Genomic DNA, 18,849 nt, shown 5'->3' on the forward strand with positions numbered 1-18,849 from the left:
ATTTTTCTTTTCCCAATAACGAATTGATTCTTATATTTGCTATTCTTACCTTCTGCTGGCTAAAGCCTGCCTCTCTGCTTTACACCTGCTCAGCAAACCAAGGTGAGTGGCACATGACAGCGCCTGGATGAGGCTGTGGCACATTTACTGTTACGGGGAGATTCTGTTTTTGCGAAGTGCAGCTGAAGTATATCTAAAGCAGCAGATTATTGTATGCCCTTTCTCTCCCTCAGCTTTCGTTTAGAATACTTGATATTTCGATCAGATTTTTTGTGCTCTGCTGTGACTGAGGGGTTTTTTGCTGCCTAGCCATACAGAACCATAAGTGCATGAGAGAGGTGCTCTTGGAGAATAGCTCTCGTCCTCTGTGGACTTGTTGCCAAAATTCCTTTTTCTCCTGCCATTTTACTTCTATGGTTGTTGATTATTTGTCTGAATAAATCTGGCAGCTGTTTGCTATGTTTAATAGAGCAGAAAGGCTACTCTGAATAAAGCTATTTGAAAATTTGTTTATATGAAGTATTTGTAAATCCTTGCAAGTCTCTTGGCATTTCTGTATCATTCTTTCTGTCTTCCTGAATTCATTCCTTGATGTGGAACTTGTTGCTGGTAAATTTACCACAGGTTTAAAAAGTCTTTTCAATAGCATCTTTTTAGTTATGGATTTCAGCAGGTTTGGTAATAGAGGTCTCAATTCCCAGCTTTACACATGTATTTGTTTGCTATACTGCTCTGGGAAGAGAGCTTATCTTATTTCATAAAAGTTACCTAGAAATGATTAACAGAAAACCTTAAATCAAAATAAAATTTATAACCTCACATTTTATCAATGTGAACTTCTGGAAGGCAAAATGTGAGTAAATTTTTAAGAAGTGTGTGTGTTATTGCATGCTAGCTTCAACCAACTTTCCTACTTTAAATAAAAATTAAATTACATAATTAATATCTCATTTTATGGTGTCTGTATCTTAAGACTCGAGAAGTGCATTAAATGTATTAGGAGTTAACTTAAAAAGTTATGAAGAAGAAACATGAAGATTATGGTTCGTTCTATTTTTATTCTAAAGACGTGCATAACTGAAAAGTGTGTAAGATATTAAAGGTGATTCTAACAGAGTATCACATTAGATTAATATTTTTTTTAAAAAAGCTTTTATTTCTAATTTATACCCCAATCCAACACTTTTTCTTGGTCTTTAAATTGAGGGTTCCATAGCTAAATATTCTCATTGATAAAGTGGTAGTCGAAGTGCCAAGTGAAAGATAGGGCTAGCCTGTATATTGAAAGTGTTTATAGTGTTCATATTATGAGCCTTCAATTGAAGCATGAGTTATTCATTGCTGTGAGTTTTGAGTATTGTAAAGTTAGTTAATGAGCTATCTATGGGAATCTTTCAATACTATAAATAAGATGGGATCTGCCTTTTTTTTAACCTAAGAATTTTTCATTTGGTTTCTTTGGTTTTAATTTGAAGAGATGTAAGCTGATTGTTTATTCTAAGCTGCCTCTTATTTAAATTGCAAATCTAAAATTTAGAAAAGTCTTTTCAAATTTGATTTATTTATATTAGTTGGTTTGCATTTTAGCAGTTAATTATAGCTGATTAACCTAAGTCAAGTGCTGTCCTAAACCCTCACCAAAATTTAAATATATTCTAATGAAGCCACAAATTCTGCCCATTTTATAGCATTTTCCCAGTAACTTTGCCCTTATTATGGAGCAGTCTATCTACAGTAAAGTCTGTTTTCATGAAAGGAGAAACTCTGTTACCTCGGCATGTTTTTTCCTTGTTAATTTGAAAATACCTGATATATTTTCATTTAGCAAAACCTGTGGTTTAAGAAACCTAAAATGTTTACTTAATTTTATTGTGATTTATGCATCCATCTTACGAATTCCTAGCTAGCAAGATGCTAATTCTTTAAATGGTCAGACATTTACTATTTTCTGGCCCTAAACTACCACAAGCAATCATATTTGATGCCCCTTAATTAGAGCACCTTTTTTTTCTTTCCAGGTTCTTTTTCCACCTCAGCAATCGAGACAATACATTTGCTTACCATGCTGCTCTACTAAGTGTTCTTTTGCATGTAAATTAATCTTGATTCAGTTTACACTGTCATGCTGAGTGGTACAAATTGCCTATAACAATAAAACAGCATGAGTTAAAAATAAAGGGGGGTGGGAAGGCAGATTGAATGTGTGCCTTACTTGATGGGATGTTACTTTGCTTTATGCCAATACATTAGCCAACGATAATGAATCTTCTGTTCTGAAAAGCATGGTTTAGTTGATTTTTTTAATTTTACTTCAATGGAGCAGTACCTTGTCTTTTATAGAACAAGTTAGACAAACCATTAATGACAGGAGTGTTAAGGTTAAATATGAAGCAATGCATTCACTTTTCTGAGTGCTATCCATCTTTCCATTTACAGGAACTTGACAAAAGTACTGGCTTTGTACAACATTTCCTTTAATTACATGCTGCGGGAAACAGGCTTTTAACATAAACATAGTTGCATTCATTTATTCAGCAGTTGCTCTTCAATAGAGCTTAATGGAGAAGGTTTAAATCCTAAATGAGTACACACATCTCTCAGCAGTATTATGTCAGCCCTGTGCTTTACTTAAAAGCAGTGTTTGACTGCTTGTGTAGTTTTTAAAGCTTTTGCCTAATATTGAAGTTAAACAGCCTAAGACAGAACATAGTGTTCCCGGAGTTTGAAAATGGTTAGTAAAATGTGCTCCTTGTTAGAAGGTGGATAGTTCCGTTTTTCTATCTGATGGCATAAGTCCTTTTACAGAAGGTTTTGGTGTCTTCATACTTAGTCAGAGGGACTTTTTTAAATTTCAGATTATATTTGCAATAAATAAATGTATATACTTGAAACTAGAGGGTCTTTTGGAATCACGAAATCAAATTTTGCCATTTTCATAAATTTTGTCAACTACTGTACACATGTCAAATGTCTTCAGAGGTTATTTTTAATAGATACCTTTACGTGTCTATCAAGTAGATGACATTTGTTGTATTTTGTTATTTTAACCCAGTACTAAATTTCAGTACTTTTTCCAAGGGTTTAGCACATTATTAAATTTGTTTACTGAACATTTTCACATGAGATTCTGATATTAATCCTAGGTTTTGTGTTAACTCTGTGGTTTTTGTTCATGATGTTGCATACCTTGGTTTCCTTTTAAATTATTATTTGAAATGTCTCTGAGATTTAAAATTTTTCAATTCACATCTTTTCCTGTTTTCAGACTTTTTGGTTTGGAGATTTTTGTTTGTGTTTTTGTTGGGAACTGTAGTTCTGTTTGCTAGGCAAATGCTGTTATTATTCAGTGTAGCTTAGAAATTTGTACAGCGTTTAGAGTCCCATGACTGGCTGGTGACCTCCATCCACTGTGGAGATGACTTTGAACTTCTGTATTGAAGCTGTCCCCATCAGGCGATGCTGCTGATTATTTGTGAATATTTTGACTTGTTCTTGACTGATCTTTGAATGAACAGGAAAAAATAGTAATAAGAATTAAATATTTATACTTTTAAGAAGTAAAAGCTTAATAGTTTACCAGCCCAAATTGTGTATGATATTGAAATGTCATATTTGTGATTTTTACCCTATAGTAGTTATAATTAGGTTTGTGAAGAATGATTTTTGACTGCATTTTTATACATTTTCCTACCCATTAAGGATTTTTAAGAAATCTGAGAAACAGTGGCATTTTAATTTTATAATTATCTTGTAAATTTCATTATAAAGTGGCACTTCTTTTGTTAAGAAAAGGTTTTAAGTTTTGGCTCTGAGCTTAAAATAGTTTAAATGATTTTCACAAAGAAATCAATAAAAGGGAGGCTTCCTTTGCTCTTACAGGTATGCTGACAGGTATGAATGAAACTTCTGCTACAATCATCACTGCACCACAGAATTTCACTCCCTCAGTGATCCTCCAGAAGGTTGTGAATGTAGCCAATATGGGTGCAGTTCCTTCTGGCCAAGATAAGATACACAGGTAGGTTTACTAACACATGGCCTGGGGATGACTGAATAAATACATAATTTATTGTTTTCTGTGGAAATAATAACCATTAAGCCTGCATATACCATCTCATTTTTTCTGATGATATATTTGGTTGATGGGTTTGGATTGATGGCCCTGCCCCATTTGAGAGCATCTTTACTACAGTCATGGCTTGGAAAGATAACACAGAATACATCCACATTTTATGATAGCCTGATAATTTGTAAAGATACCTTTTATGGGGTGCTTGAGAGTTTACCTTATTTTGTCAGATTCAGTGCATTTCCACAAAAAGCTATCTTAGAAAGTAGTGCAGTTGACTCTTTTGGCTGAAAGGGTAAGTCTGGATACTACCTACAGGTTTCTTTTAGAAAGCAGACCCCAAAGGCTGCTTCCAGTTAATAACGTGGGCCAAGTATGGGCCCTGTTCTCAGGCCAGGAATAGCTTCACCACCAGGCATCTGAAGCATGAGATCCAAGTCATTTGTCCTGAAAGGCAGCAGCAAATGTAATTAATATGTTGTTTTCTTTGTATTCTTATGAATGCCAGTAGCTTTAAATGATGGTAGAGTTAAAACTAATTATACCTAAACACATGGTTGGTGCATAGTGCTCTGTGAGCTTACGGGAATCATTACACACTAAGCATACATCTGCATTAAAAATATATACTATATTTAGTGTATCTTATATAATTATCAATTATAGAAAATAAATTTAGGATCAAAGGGAAAGCCTTTGGATTGTTAAAAAAAAATTTTTTTTGTTTTGATTTAGCACAGGAACAGAAGTGCCATCTGTGCTTTGGGTGTAGACCCATCTCTGCTGTTGTTGGACGTGGTAATCTTAGACAAGTTATAACTTCTCCTTATAGGCTTGTTTCCTTGTCTGTTTGGAAATGGGTGGCAGTGTACAAAAAAAGATGCCGAAATGAAATTCTATTACATTTGTGGATGAACATTGGACTTGACTTTAGAAAAGCTAATCTAACATTATTCAGACCTTCCTAACTGCACTATACCCACTTTCCAGTCCCTCTTCTGTCTCTCTTAGAAGCTTTCTTTCACTCAATAAATTTTCTTACTCTTAACTTCCATTGTTCCTAGAATTCATTCTTCGATTTAGAGAACATGAACTTGCGTTTTGGATATCTAGTAGTTTTAGGGGTTATATCTCTTCCTCCTATGTCAATGACAGAATGAAAACTGCATGTGCTAATCAAAAATAGGGGCTTACCTGTGCTTTTTGGTGTGTGCATGTATGTGTGTTTGAGAGAAAGAGGAAAGCCCTTAAAGTGTTCAAGAGATCTGATGCTTCCATTTCTTACTTTATGATGAGCCCTGTCTAACATGGAATGGTGATTAAATAGAAAATGGATGTAAGGTCATCATACTGATACTAACCATTAATATTCAACTTATCAATCAGTGTTGTTCAGAAGGAAAAAGAGAACAAAATTCTTTTTAGTAAAAATGTGTTTTAGTTCTGAGTTTTCTAAGTTTTGTTTGTTTGTTTTCTGTGTGCTTTAAATACTTCTTTTTACTTTCCTAGGTGATTTGTTATGGGTCCTTGGAATTACTGAAATTATTAAAATATCAACTCTAACATTTGCCTTATTTATTATGAAATGTTACCTAACACATTTAATGGTCCGCAACACTGCAGTCTTATTTTAATGCCTCCATCATAATAGCAAAGACAGGGTAATTCTTTCTGTTAGAACTTCCGGTTTAGCTGTAGAGTTTTTTTTGTTTGTTTTGGTTTTTGGTTTTTTGAAACAAAGTTTTATGTAGTTCAGGCTGGCTTTAAACTCACTGTGTAGCCCAGGGTAGCCTCAAACTCTCAGCAATCCTCCTGCCACAGCCTCCTGAATGCTGGGATTACAGGAGTGCACCACCACACCTGGCATTGTTTTGTTTTGTATGTGGGATTTTTTTAAACTTTTAAAAGCAATGACAGTCTTCCAGATTTTTGATTCTTAGAAGAAAAAAGGTCAAATTACCTTCTCACAGCTAAATAACATGAAAGCTATCTTCCTGTTGGAAGATGAACTAGGAAGACACTTAGCACCATTGGGTAACTCTTCTTAAAGCATAGTTTGCCTGTAACCTGTCTTGGTGGTTGGGAACTTAATGCCTGGTCAGGTGACTGAAGTTTAATTATTATCAGTGCTCAATTATCTGTGCTGATGCAGAGGGGACACACAACTAAGAACCATTTGTATTTGACTTTAAAAGGCAGAGATGCACTCAGACCTGATGTTCATGGTCCTCATGCACATCTATGATCTTTTGGTGCTTTTCTTTTCTAACTATCATCAGTGGCCTAGTGTTTGGCTCTGGCAGCTGGCAGCAGAGCCTAAGTTAATATGGAGTCAGAAGTTAATAAAATGCCTTGGGAATAGGCCAAACTGTCTTCATTTGCTTCTCAGGTCCCACCGTACTTAATTGAAAATATTCCATATTTATTTTTACAGGTTAAGTGTGACCTTAGTAATGTTCTGAATTTTAGAAAGCCTCCAGGTAATAAATACCTCATTATTTGCATTTTTCATAAAGAAATTGTCATAAATTATTATTCTGCATATGTGACACGTTTACAGTTTTTTGGCCATTCTTCTTTGCTTGTAGAAGCTAAAACAAATAAGTAACTATTAATAAAATCTGTCTCAATTCTCTTAATTTTATTTAAAATGAAATAGTTTCTGATTACATTTTAATAACAAACATTTTACCACTTTATTAAATTATATTAATGTTTTTAACTGTAGTATTCAGTATTATAATACCCTGTGGGATCAGTGAGACTGTGTATGTAAGCCTACATATTACTTGTTAATGATAAAATTGATAGGGCCGGAGATGTAGCTCAGTGTTGCCGGGCCTGCCTCACAAGCACAAGGTGCTGAGCTCAATCTCCGGTACCAAAAAAAAGAGATAAAATTGAAATTCCTATGAAATTTTTAAATAACTTCCTTATTCTTCTGTGACAGTTTTTTTTTTTTTTGAGTTGATAAAGAATAGGAACAAAGACACTAATATTTATTTGATTGGTTTAGGATTTTTAAAAAACACCAAGTATGGAAAATATTTTAATGATTAGTATTTTAAGAGATTAAAGTTTTTAATGTGATTACATTCCTTTTGTCTGGGTTAAGTTCTATTTAAGTTTTCTAGATCTTTTCTTTCTTAGAGGACTTTAAGCATTAGTATATTTTTTCTAACCATTCCATGAGTAGAGTTTCCCTTGTCTGGTTTTAGAATAGTTTATTCCTACTACTCCTTAATATTTATGTATTTTTACATTAAACACTAGGTAAAGAAGTACTTAATACAAGAATTTCTCGGATAGTTATATACTATCACTATAGTATGAAGTAGATAGAAAACGGTTCCTAATACATCAACAGAAAACAGCCCCCAATTAGAAAAGTTAGTTAAAGGAGCACACCCCGTGTTAAAGGAACTCACTTCAGAAATCTGGAGCATTTCCCATGTAGTAACACTTTTAAAGATCAATTCAGAAAGTCTTTCGTTTTGATTTTCTAAATGAGTGATAAAAAGCTGAAGAGTCTGCCATGCTTTATCATCATGTTAGTGGTATTTACTTGCTGTCTGAAAAAGTTACTTTTTTTTTTTTTTGGTACTGGGGATCGAACTCGGGACCTTGCGCTTTCAAGGCAGACATCGGAACCACTGAGCTAAATCCCTGGCCCTGAGAAAGCTGCTTTTTGAGAACAAAACCATCTTGGAGTTATGGTCATTGTACCCATCTGCTGCTTTCCAGATTGCAGTTACCACTATATAAGGAGTAATACAGAAATAAGAAGTACTGTCATCGTCAAAAAGCATTCATTGGGCCAGGGATTTAGCTCAGTAGTTTTGCCGCCTGCTGCGCAAGCGCAAAGACCCGAGTTCGATCCCTGGTACCAAAAAAAAAAAAAAAGCATTCATTAAGAACCAGTGCAGTGGCACGTGCCTATATTCCCAGCACTTGGGAGACTAAGGCAGGAGGATTGCAAGTTCAAGTCCTACTTGGGCAACTTAACAAGACTGTCTCAAAATAAAAAAATAAAAGGGCTTGAGGATGTAGCTCATTGTGAAAGCCTTTGTTCAACACCCTGATACTGAAACAAAAGTCATTAAATGTCTTCATTTCCTGTGTTATATATTCATATTGAAATATGTAAGATATACTTTGCATTGTAAAATCTTAAAATACGTGATTTAAGTCAACACTAATAAGCATAAACAAAGTATATACCAGGGGCAGAAGAGATAGTACTATACCATTATCTGAATGAACTTCAAAGGGAAAAGGTCAAGATTTAGTATGTTCGAAGGGAAAAGATTAGAGGGACCGCCTATAGGAATCTTGGGTTCATCCAGCAGCAGAAAAAATTTCTTGTGATCCTCTGAGAAAAATCCAGTAACTATTAAGGACATTCAGCAGTGTAGAAACTGAGGTACATTTGCTTTTATTACATTGCTTGTCCTCTGATAACAGCGCTTGTGAGTAGTACAACAACCGAAGAGTAGAAAACTAAAAATCTATAGTTCTGAAATCTCTAAGGTTTTTCCCTATGAAGAGTCATACGAGAGTTTATATAAAACTCAGATTTCTGGAACCCACCCCTAAAACTCTATATCTTCCTAAGTCCACAGTTTGAGGCTACCCTGGATATCAAGAGTTAATGATAGCCATATGACACATTTTACTTTTTTTTTTTTGGTACCAGGGATCAAACTCAGGACCTTGCGCTTGCAAGGCAGGTGGTGGAACCACTGACCTAAATCCCCGGCCCCATATGATACATTTTAAAACACATTTTTCCATGTTTGTATATTTCCTTTTTTATACCAATTGGTCGTTGAGGGTTACTAATAGGTGAGATGTTTGTTTGTCTGTTTGTTTTGTTTTGTTTTTTGGTGCTGGGGATTAAGCCCTGAACCTCATGCATGGTAAACACAGGCTGTGCTGCAGAACTACACTTCCAACCCTAAGTGAGATATTTGACTTCATTGTTTTCTTATTATCTGTGCCAGCAAGATTGTATATTAATTGGAGAAGTACAGTATTGCAGGGCCTATAAAACAGGGTCTTATACAACAGGTAAAGGTTTGTCTTTAAGCAGTCTCAGCCATTTCACATTTTAACCCATATGGAGAAATCTAACATTTGTCACAATTTATACTCATCTTTCCCTTTCATGAACAGAAAACTGACCCTATATGTATGGGGAAAATGCAGTATTTGAGAGAAAGGAGACACCTTGTCCCTGACATGATTCTGTTTGGTTAACTTATTGACTAAGATCCTAGAGCAACTTTCATTACTAACAAATCTAGTTCTTTGGTGTGTGTGTGTGTGTTAAATTCTTTTATTGGTACTTTGTAGGTATACAACACAATTACATTTCTCATTGGGAATGGTACCTTTACATAATGCATCTTGGTTCTTATTTTTTCCCCATTCCTAGCCCTCCCTTCACGCCCTCCACCCTTCCCTATTTACAAAGACTTTATTTCCATTTTTTCCATTTCTCATCATTTTTCCTTTCCCTTCTTTCCTTTCCCCTGTCTCTCCCACTACCCCTACCCCTTTGGAACTTTTCTTCCTATTTTACATTATCAATTATTCATTCTAATCATTGGTACATTTTAGGTATCCAATATAATGACATTCATCATTGGAAATTTGCACCTTTACGTAGTCTCTCTTGGTTCTTCTTTTTCACCCTTGCCCAGCCCTCCCTTCAACCCCTCCAGTCCTCCCTATTTACAAAGATTTTGTTCCTATTTTTCCATTTTCTCATATTAATCCCATTCCCTTCTATCCTTTCCCCTAGCCCTCCCCCTTCCTTCCCCTTTGCCCCTTTTCTTCCTATTTCACATTACCTATTATACATTGAGTCCTTATTTACACTTTCAGTTTCTCACACCAGAGAAACTATTCGGTATTTACACATGTGTGTCCTATTTATTTCACTTAAGAGCATTGCCTCAATGTGCATCCACTTAGCTATAAATGTCTCTAATTTCTCATTTTTTATGGCTGAGTAATACTCCATTTTATTTTAAAAAAACACATTTTCTTTATCCAGTCTCCAGTTGATGGGCATTTGGGCTGTTTCCAAGTTTTAGCTATCACAAACTGTGCTGCTATGAACATGGGTGCACATATATCACTGTGGTATGATTCTTTTAATTCTTTGGGGAAGATCCCCAGCCGTGGAATAGCGGGGTCAAATGGGACTTCCAGTCCTAGTTCTTTGAGGTATCTCCATACTGATTTCCACAGTGGTTGCACCAGTCTACACTCCCACCAGCAGTGGAGCAGGGTTCCTCTTTCCCCACAGCCCCACCAGCATTTGTCATTGGTTGATTTCATGATAGCAGCCATTCTTTCTGGAGTGAAGTGGAATCTCAGCGTTGTTTTCATTTGCATCTCTCGAATGACCAGTGATGTTGAACATTTTTTCATGTATTTATTTGCTATTTCTACTTCTTTGTCTAAGAAATGTCTGTTCATTTCAGATGCCCATTTTCGGATTGGGTCTTTAAATTTGGGTGGTCTGATCTTTTTAAGTTCTTTATAGATTCAAGATAATAGACCTTTGTCTGAGGAAGAGCAGGTGAAGATTTTTTCCCACATTGTGGGTTGTCTCTTCACACTGCTGGTGGTTTCTCTTGCTGTGCAGAAGCTTTTTAATAAGAAGAGATCCCATTTGTTGATTGTTTGTGCTAGTTCACGGGCAACTGAGGTTTTGTTCATAAAATCTTTTCCTACACCAGTGTCTTCAAGGGTTCTACCTAACCTCTGTTCCAACTGGTTCAGAGTTTCTATTTTAATATTTAGATCTTTAATCCATTTTGATTTTAGTTTAGTGCATGGCGAGAGATATAGGTCTAGTTTGAATCTTTGGCAAATTGAAGCCCAATTTTTCCAGCACCATTTATTTATTAAAGAGGCTACCTTTCCTCCAGTGAGGGTGTTTGGCTCCTTTGTCGAATATGAGATGGCTGAGTGTGTTTGGCGTTGACAAATTTAGTTCTTATATTCCTTTTCCCTTATATATCTTAATTAATAATTGGGCTTTTATTTACCCTTATACTTTCTACATTTCCAAATTTTGGACAGGTACAGCTCAAGAATAATGTCAACTTAATAAAATAAGTGTTTTACTATTGTTACTTAAGTCCTTAACTATTAAGAAAGTCTGGTGGTGTGAACTGAAGAGTGTATCCATGGCAGTCTGGCAGTCAACTTTTAATTTATGAATACTTATTAATACAGTTTATTTTAGGTAAAATAAAAATCCTGTTATTTAATTAAAGTACAGTAAAGAACAACTTGTTAGGGGAAGGGGAAGTGGGAGGGGTAGGAGAAAGGAAAGAAGAATGGAATTAATATGAGAAAATGGAAAAATGGAAACAAAGTCTTTGTAAATAGGGATGGAGAGGTTGAAGGGAGGGCAGGGGAAGGGGGAAAAATAAGAACCAAGAGAGATTATGTAAAGGTGCAAATTTCCAATGATGAATGTCATATTGTATACCTGAAATGTACCAGTGATTAAAGTGAATAATTGATAAAAAACAAAGAACAACTTGTTTCATTTCTGAGCCTTAGACTCATCCAATTAATTGCTGTTATATAACTGTTTAAACGTTAATAATAGGAGAAATATTGATATATATTGTATTTTCTATCCTAAAAGATGTGTAATACTTAACTTCTCTCAGTGACTTCTGGGACCTTTGTCTCACATTTTGCTAGTGGAAGGATCACAGTCAGGACTGGCATAGTCACTCTTTAGTGATATCTCTAATGTTTCCTTGTCTTCTGTTTTTAGGTTCATTAATCCCTGGGATACTGTGTTTCTTTAGTACAGTAGTTGTTTTACTTCTGATTACTAGATTTAAATTTTGGAGAATCATACAAAACAAATTTTGCTTATCAGACAGCATTCTATCTTGGTGTACTATTTTATAAGCCCTTAGACTGCTGTCAGCCTATTTCATCTGTCTTAAAATAAAATTTTATATAAATAGTTGTTGATGGAAAGATACCAGGCTTAGGTCTTTTCTACTGTATGACAGACTCTTAGGTCTCCAGCAGAATCCGAGAGGTTTGGCACCCACCTAGAAATCCAGAGTCCTTGCTCAGGCTAGCAGGTGTCCGCTAGAGGGCAGCACTGCTTTTTATCTTACTTCTTTGAGCAGCATTTCATTGAACAACAAATGCAGACCTTAGTTCATTTTCACACAGAAAACATATTTGGATATTTTGGAAGTAACCAAACTGCACAGCTGATTTTTACTTTAACATTCTGTATGAAGTTTTATTTAATTTCACCATTTGTGAGGTTATATCCTATAGTCCAGCAGTTTTACTAATAGGAATATGTAACTGTTTTCGTGTAAAAGTGAAAGAAAGATATTCTTCTGGGTTAACAATGTTGTAAGGAATCAAAGAGAATAGAGTAAGAATTTATTTGTTTTACTATTTGGTTTCTTCTTGTTAACCCCCAGCTCACCCTACCACCACTAAACAAACTAGAAATGTTCTGGAAGCACTGAAATGTTTCATGAATGTGCTCTTTGAACAAGTGCACTTACATTGTTTAGCTTTCCTGTATGAAGAAGAAAATGCATTGCTGACCTGATCAGGTGGGAAGTAATTTTTTATGCCATCTGTAAAGATTAGAGTAGAAATTAACAAGTCCTGAATTATGATGGTAGTTTATTTTTGGTGTTAACTGTTCTCATCTAAATGTTAGAGGAAAGCACTTAGCATTATTGAGCATTTTTTAATAGGGAAAAATACATGACTTGGATAAATTCTTTAAACTCTAGAATCACATTAAATTTTTTATTTAATAGGCTTAACTTTAAAATACAATTGTATAGCTAACAAAAGAGAATTTTTACAACTTACAAATTCTCTGCCTGTTTAAAATATTCTACTATATTAACTCAAGGTAATGAGGATTTACAATTTTAAATCCTTTGGAAAATAATGCTCCAAATTACCCTGCTTTGTATTGATGTTTAGGGGGCTTATTCAAACCAGTATTTCTAACATATAATGATTGCGCAACTTCATTACACATTTGTCAACTTTGGACTAATTATTTTTATACAGCTAGGGCAGGGCACTGCATCTTGTGATCGTCTTTCTTACTAATAGGATTCTGTCTGCTTCAGCAGGCAGTAATTGAAGGCTTCATGTACAGAGTAGGAAAAAAAGTTTTAGCCTGAGTGGGCCATTGTCACAGCTTCTGGTAACCAGCAGAACAGAAAGCACAAGAAAATTGAACTCAAAATAGAAAAACCAGAAACCAGGAAGACTATCCAAGAGAAGAAAAAGCATGTCTTTGAGCTGTTACATTAAGTATAGCATATTTGATTCTGTCTAAGAAATTTTATGTTTGTGAATACTTGGGGGTTGGATGCAGTCTCTCAGATAAATATTTTTAAGTTAATGTACTGTTAACATTTTAATTGTTAGAACAAAGGAGCTATAGGACTTCTTTTTCTTCTGACAAAGAGCACTTGTAGTCCGTAGCCAGTTCCTCACAAATCTAAAAACTATTATAGGTAACATATGTGTTCAAATGCATTGTTGTTATTTGACCAGTTTAATACTTCAAACAATAGGACAAAATAACTTTTTAAGAAGAGTGAAACATTTTTTCCTTACCTCTTACAACTAAATGATTTTCTTTCTTCAATGTTAAGAATTCAACAAAGATTAAGTGTCATTTGCTAGAAAAAATAGAAAGACATGTAATAAGATGAAATACAGATATATCCAAACAGTTTTACCTTCTCAGCTGGTGATTATAAACAGCGAATGCTTAGTGGTAGAATGAAATGAAAATTATGAAAAATATCCTGATGGTATCCTTTTAATAACATGGACCTCGTCGCACATAGGCAATACATCTTTAACTGTCATTCCACTTATTTGTTCTTATTTGTGGTGTTAACTGGTTTTCGAGGTTGATTGGTCTCCAAGTCGTCCCTTTCTGTGTTACAGCTCCATTCAGAAAGGTTATATATATTTCATTGCTGGTGACTTTTCTGGGACTGAAAGGTAGAGGATATTTAAAATTATATGAATCTTCAAAGGCAGGAATTAAAAATATGACAAAGAATCAAGTCAAGATGCTTTGAATCACAGAATACAAAGCCAAGCACACAGTTTTTGAAGGGAAAAATTTTCTGAACATACTAGATTGTATACATATTAAGTAAATAAGGAAAACCTTTACTTGTTGACTTATAAGTATGAAGAGTATTTTTGTACATATCAAGAGCATGTGTGTAACCTGGAATCAGAATGCCTGAGATCAGATTCATACCCCACCCTTCACTGGCTCTGTGTCCCTAAGCAAGTGCCTCAACTTCTGGGCCTCCTTGCCTTGTCCCTCAGTAGGGATCTACCTGCCCACAGAGTCAAATGAAATAATGTGAGTGGACTACTCAGAACTCAGCACCACACACATAGTAAGCATTTAATAAATGGTAGCTGTTATCAAAAACATCATGCCCCAGAAAAATTTATGTCACTGTGCAGTCTTAGTTCAAGGCCACGCATGGAGGATCTTTGTCACCTATGAAGTTTAGTGTATAAGCAGTGTTTCCTACATTCAAAAACAACCTATTATTCTTACCATAATTATCAATAAAATGTCTATTAGAACATAGGCTGTTCAGAAGCTCATAATTTCATGGGATTAGCTTTTGCTTTCTATGGATCAAAACAAACCAATTGTAATCATGCTATGTTCCAATCAAATACATCCTTTTTGAACTGTGAAATGAGAATGTCAGAATGTCTGATCTTCTGTCTTTTGCTCTAAAGCAGTGCTTCCCTACGTGTGCCCACTAGAACACAGACCTCACGCAAAGGCAGCTTCCACACCAGCTAACAGAGTGTGTTGCTGAATAATTCGCTTAACATGTTTCCTCTGCAGGTTAAGCAACTGACTCTTCCCTTTCAGGTACTTTATAGCACTGAGAATTTTGTGGTAATAAGATTTCAAAAACACGTAGGAGACATTGTTTATTAATCTCTGTAAACATTCTGCCGCTAAAACTGACATTTGTCTTTGTCAAGTTTGTAGAATTGTAACAGTAACTGCAAGTTTTTAATAGAAAAGAGATAAAATATGCCTTGGGGCTATGCAACCCCTGAAATTCAAGCAACAGTGCTTTTGTTTTCCCATTCAGCTATAATCTTCTCTATGGTCCCAAGGCACAAGTGTTAAGTAAATAAAAGGTCTAATAAGACTATTGTTTACATAATTATACCCTGTCAGAAATAGGGACCTCTGCTGAAATATTTGTTGAATGAATTACAGATGTGATGGCCAAATCTGTGGGAACAGTTGCATAAATGAATTGGAATATAATACTACCTTGTATCCTTTGATGACATAATTTAACCAAATGTAGAAGTAGCATTCTCCTATGAAAAATTAAGAGCCTTAAAATTTTAGACAAAAGAAATCCATAAACCTGTAAGCAGTGATGGAAGAGAGAGATTCATTTGGGACTGGAAATCATTGTGTTCTCTCAAAGATGATATCGCGGTACCCGGTTCAGTTCCTAATCTCATGTGTGTAGGTCCAGAAGCAGATGGAGATGTGTATGGGGAGTTCTTTATAAAAACCTCTTTACAGACATCGGTATGCTTTATATTCCCAACTTACAATTGACTCTCTCAGTAGGAAAACTGTTCTGTCAGATTCCTTGCAAGTTTTAAGTATGTTTGAAGAAAGTACGCAAAGAAATGAGTAGGAAGGTTTCTAATGCACTTTGTCAACAACCCATTAGCAAATATTTTAAAATAGCTTTGTAGTGTTAATATTTTCAATTTAGTAAGATTAGCATATTTGTTTTGCTTTTCATGCATTATTCTAATTATTGTTGGAAAACTGATTTTTCATGATTCTATTTAGTCCAAAAAATGCCTTGTTAGATTTCAAAAAATGAAACTAATGTGTTATAAGATCTTGATGTCATTTTTTTTTAAACTCAAAAAAGAAATTACTTTTCATTTAAAGAGAATCTGCTTCCTGCTTAAGTGGCTAATATTTTAATTAAGTTGGGAGTGAAGTTTTTCTGAGTGTCTCTGATAAACTCCCTCTTTTATGTTGATGGTAATTAAACAGATCCCTGAGGACAGCGTGGCTCTGTGCAAGGCCCATGCTAATTGTCAGACATGAGACACTGACCAGTTGGTTTGCTCTTGAATCGTCCACAGTGTGCTGTCAGCGCGGCAGTTTTATTTTTATGTATTGTGAGCTGTTGTCAGGGCTAACTGGGTCCCATTGTGGCTGAAGATGTTGCACAAATTGAGGCAGATGGCTCAGATTCAGACACGTGTCACACAGAAAGGGGAAAGGGGATTGGCCCCGCAAAGTGGGGTCACAGCAGGTCACAGACCTGCTCTACACTTGTTAGTGTTTTCAAAAGCTCATGGGCAGCAACTTTGTTTTTCTCCAGTCATGCCTACAATCAGACTCCCTCCCCCAAAACTGTGGACTGTGCTCCATGTGGAAAATGGAGGCCCGGGAGGTCCCAGCCTGGTCCCCAGTGTGTCTGGGACTCCTCTGTACGGGCAGAACGAATTAGCAGGATTGACAGAAGTTCATTGTGCCTCCAACGGCTTTTCAGTCAATTGCAGTGCTTAAAAGGCTAGTTTTGCTTTTAATTCCATGTAATTAGTAGGTTCTTCATGTCTCGGAATTTAGTAATAGAGAATTAGACCTCAAGTTTCCTCTATTATATTCCAAAGCAGAAGGAAAGATCTAATGTTCTAAACATTTAAAAAAATGGAGGGAAGTGGAGGTTGCACTTGGCTGTCACGTGGTTTGGTTCGTGTCATTATTAACAGTAGAGGATAATTTTGAATAGTATTTTTCCATAAGTGAATTAATTGAGATTAGTAAGAATATTATAATGTACATAAAACTATCTAACTTCTTGCATAATCATTTTCAGATATGAGGAATGAAAATTTCAAGCTCTTAGCGTGCTTTAAAAAGAAAAATATAGTGTCTTATTTTAAATGACCTCAAATGAATGCTTCCCAAATATATCATAATAGATAATTATCCATGTGTATTTGTCATTCTAGCTAATAAATAACATAGATTTCCTTTTCCTATTCTGGTTTTAAAATGCACTAAAATTACTTGCTGTGGTAAACATGGGCTGGACGGTTTATTGATTTCTCAGAAGGATGTTTGTTTGGCTTTGGGTGTTTGGCAGTAGGGAACCTGCAATAAATTGTTTCGCCTGAGAAAAAAAGAGTTATTTTAAAACTATTTGAATTTATGCTGCCTCCTTTTTTCCCCCTCTCATGATAAAAAGGTCTTTTTTCTTCTTCCAGGTTTGCAGCTAAAACTGTGCACAGTGGGTCATTGATGCTAGTCACAGTGGAACTGAAGGAAGAAGGCTCCACAGCCCAGCTTATCATAAACACTGAGAAGACTGTGATTGGTTCTGTTCTGCTGCGGGAGCTGAAGCCTGTCCTGTCCCAGGGGTAACCTGCTTACATCTGGACTTCAGAATCTGGCACACAACAAAAGTGCCTGGCATCCACTACTGCTGCCTTTCATTTATAATAATAGCCCTTCCATCTGGCATTGGGGGAAGAATACACTCTTGACATTCTTGTCTCCTGCTTTAGAATGCTAGTGTGTATCCATCATGTATGCAGTGTTTTCCCCCTTTTTGCTTTGCTAACCAAAGAACATATATTTTACTGTCAGTTATTTTAACTCTTGAATCTATGTGGCATTTTCTCTGTCCTCCTATTTCTTTTGGCCTCCTCATCTTCCTCCTCTTTTTCAACAATGATAGCCACAAATCAGATATTAAAAGTGCATTGGAAATCATCTTCCCTTCAGCAGTAAGCCAGAATTAGCAAAGAAATAGTCTAAATGGTCTCTCAGCTGGGTATATGAAAATGAGATAATATACTTCTTAGAATTAAATGCAAAAACATGAGCTCTGCAAAATTTTGTTCTTTGAATTTCCTGGTATTTTTGATGGATTATTGACAACTGTCATTGTGAAATTATCCCGACATAATAAGATAAATAAACTAGTATATGAATAGCATTTGTCTTTGCATTTTTAATGAGAAACTATTTATCATCCTGAAGTTCATATGCTGAGCCTTCTTTATTCTAAAATAAATATGGTGACTGTGAGTGTTAAATATCCAGAGGAGTAGTGAGATTTACTCAGAGAAAAACTACTTTCATACCAGATGAATTTTCTGTTTGTATTATAGTGTAGTTTGCTGGGAGAGGGCCTAGTGTGTTTAATAACAACAACAGAAATATTCATGTTATAAAATGTCTATAATTTTAATCTGTTAGTAGGATGTGATTATAAGGCCTATTACACCTGCTAAATAAACTTTAAATTTTATTTTTTTCTTTACAAATCTTGGTACTCAGCTTTGATAAAAGCTAGCTAGTATATACTTAATTTTAGAAATGTAAAAAATACTTATGTGATCAACATATTAACCTCTTTCCCTAGCACATTTTATTTGCTAACTTAGGAAAGTTACTGTGTTTATTAAGAATGTTCTATAATCACAAAAGTTTTCTAATACTTTTATGCCCTTTGGGTACCGGTTGAAATTTTATTTACCTTTCTGATACAAAATAATGAACGACAGGGATAATCAGTTCCCTTTGTTTAGAGCCATATGAATAATGACTGGTTTGGCTTGGGACTTAGTCTCACTGTGTTGCCACCTGACCAGGGTCTTGTGGGCTCAAGCAATCCTTT

The 18,849-nt window shown here is 35.3% G+C and overlaps 1 protein-coding gene across 3 annotated transcripts in view; it reads left to right on the forward strand.

Moving 5' to 3' along the window:
* Nucleotides 1-18,165, forward strand: part of Ap3b1 (adaptor related protein complex 3 subunit beta 1) — a 288,476-nt gene extending 270,311 nt beyond the window's left edge. For 2 of the 3 annotated variants that reach the window (XM_087201161.1, XM_087201162.1), the window contains exons 26-27: nt 3,880-4,018; nt 17,432-18,165. In XM_087201161.1, the coding sequence (XP_087057287.1) occupies nt 3,880-4,018; nt 17,432-17,588 (296 nt within the window). In that variant the 3' untranslated portion in view covers nt 17,589-18,165. Of the gene's footprint in view, nt 1-65; nt 103-3,879; nt 4,019-17,431 lie in introns of all 3 variants that reach the window. The other variant, XR_015447378.1, reaches the window with a different exon arrangement.
* Nucleotides 18,166-18,849: the final 684 nt, after the last annotated feature.

This window comes from Heterocephalus glaber, unplaced genomic scaffold, assembly GCF_053883595.1.
Source record: "Heterocephalus glaber isolate CG9 unplaced genomic scaffold, H.glaber_assembly_v1.0 deba00001757, whole genome shotgun sequence".
NCBI lineage: Eukaryota > Metazoa > Chordata > Mammalia > Rodentia > Bathyergidae > Heterocephalus > Heterocephalus glaber.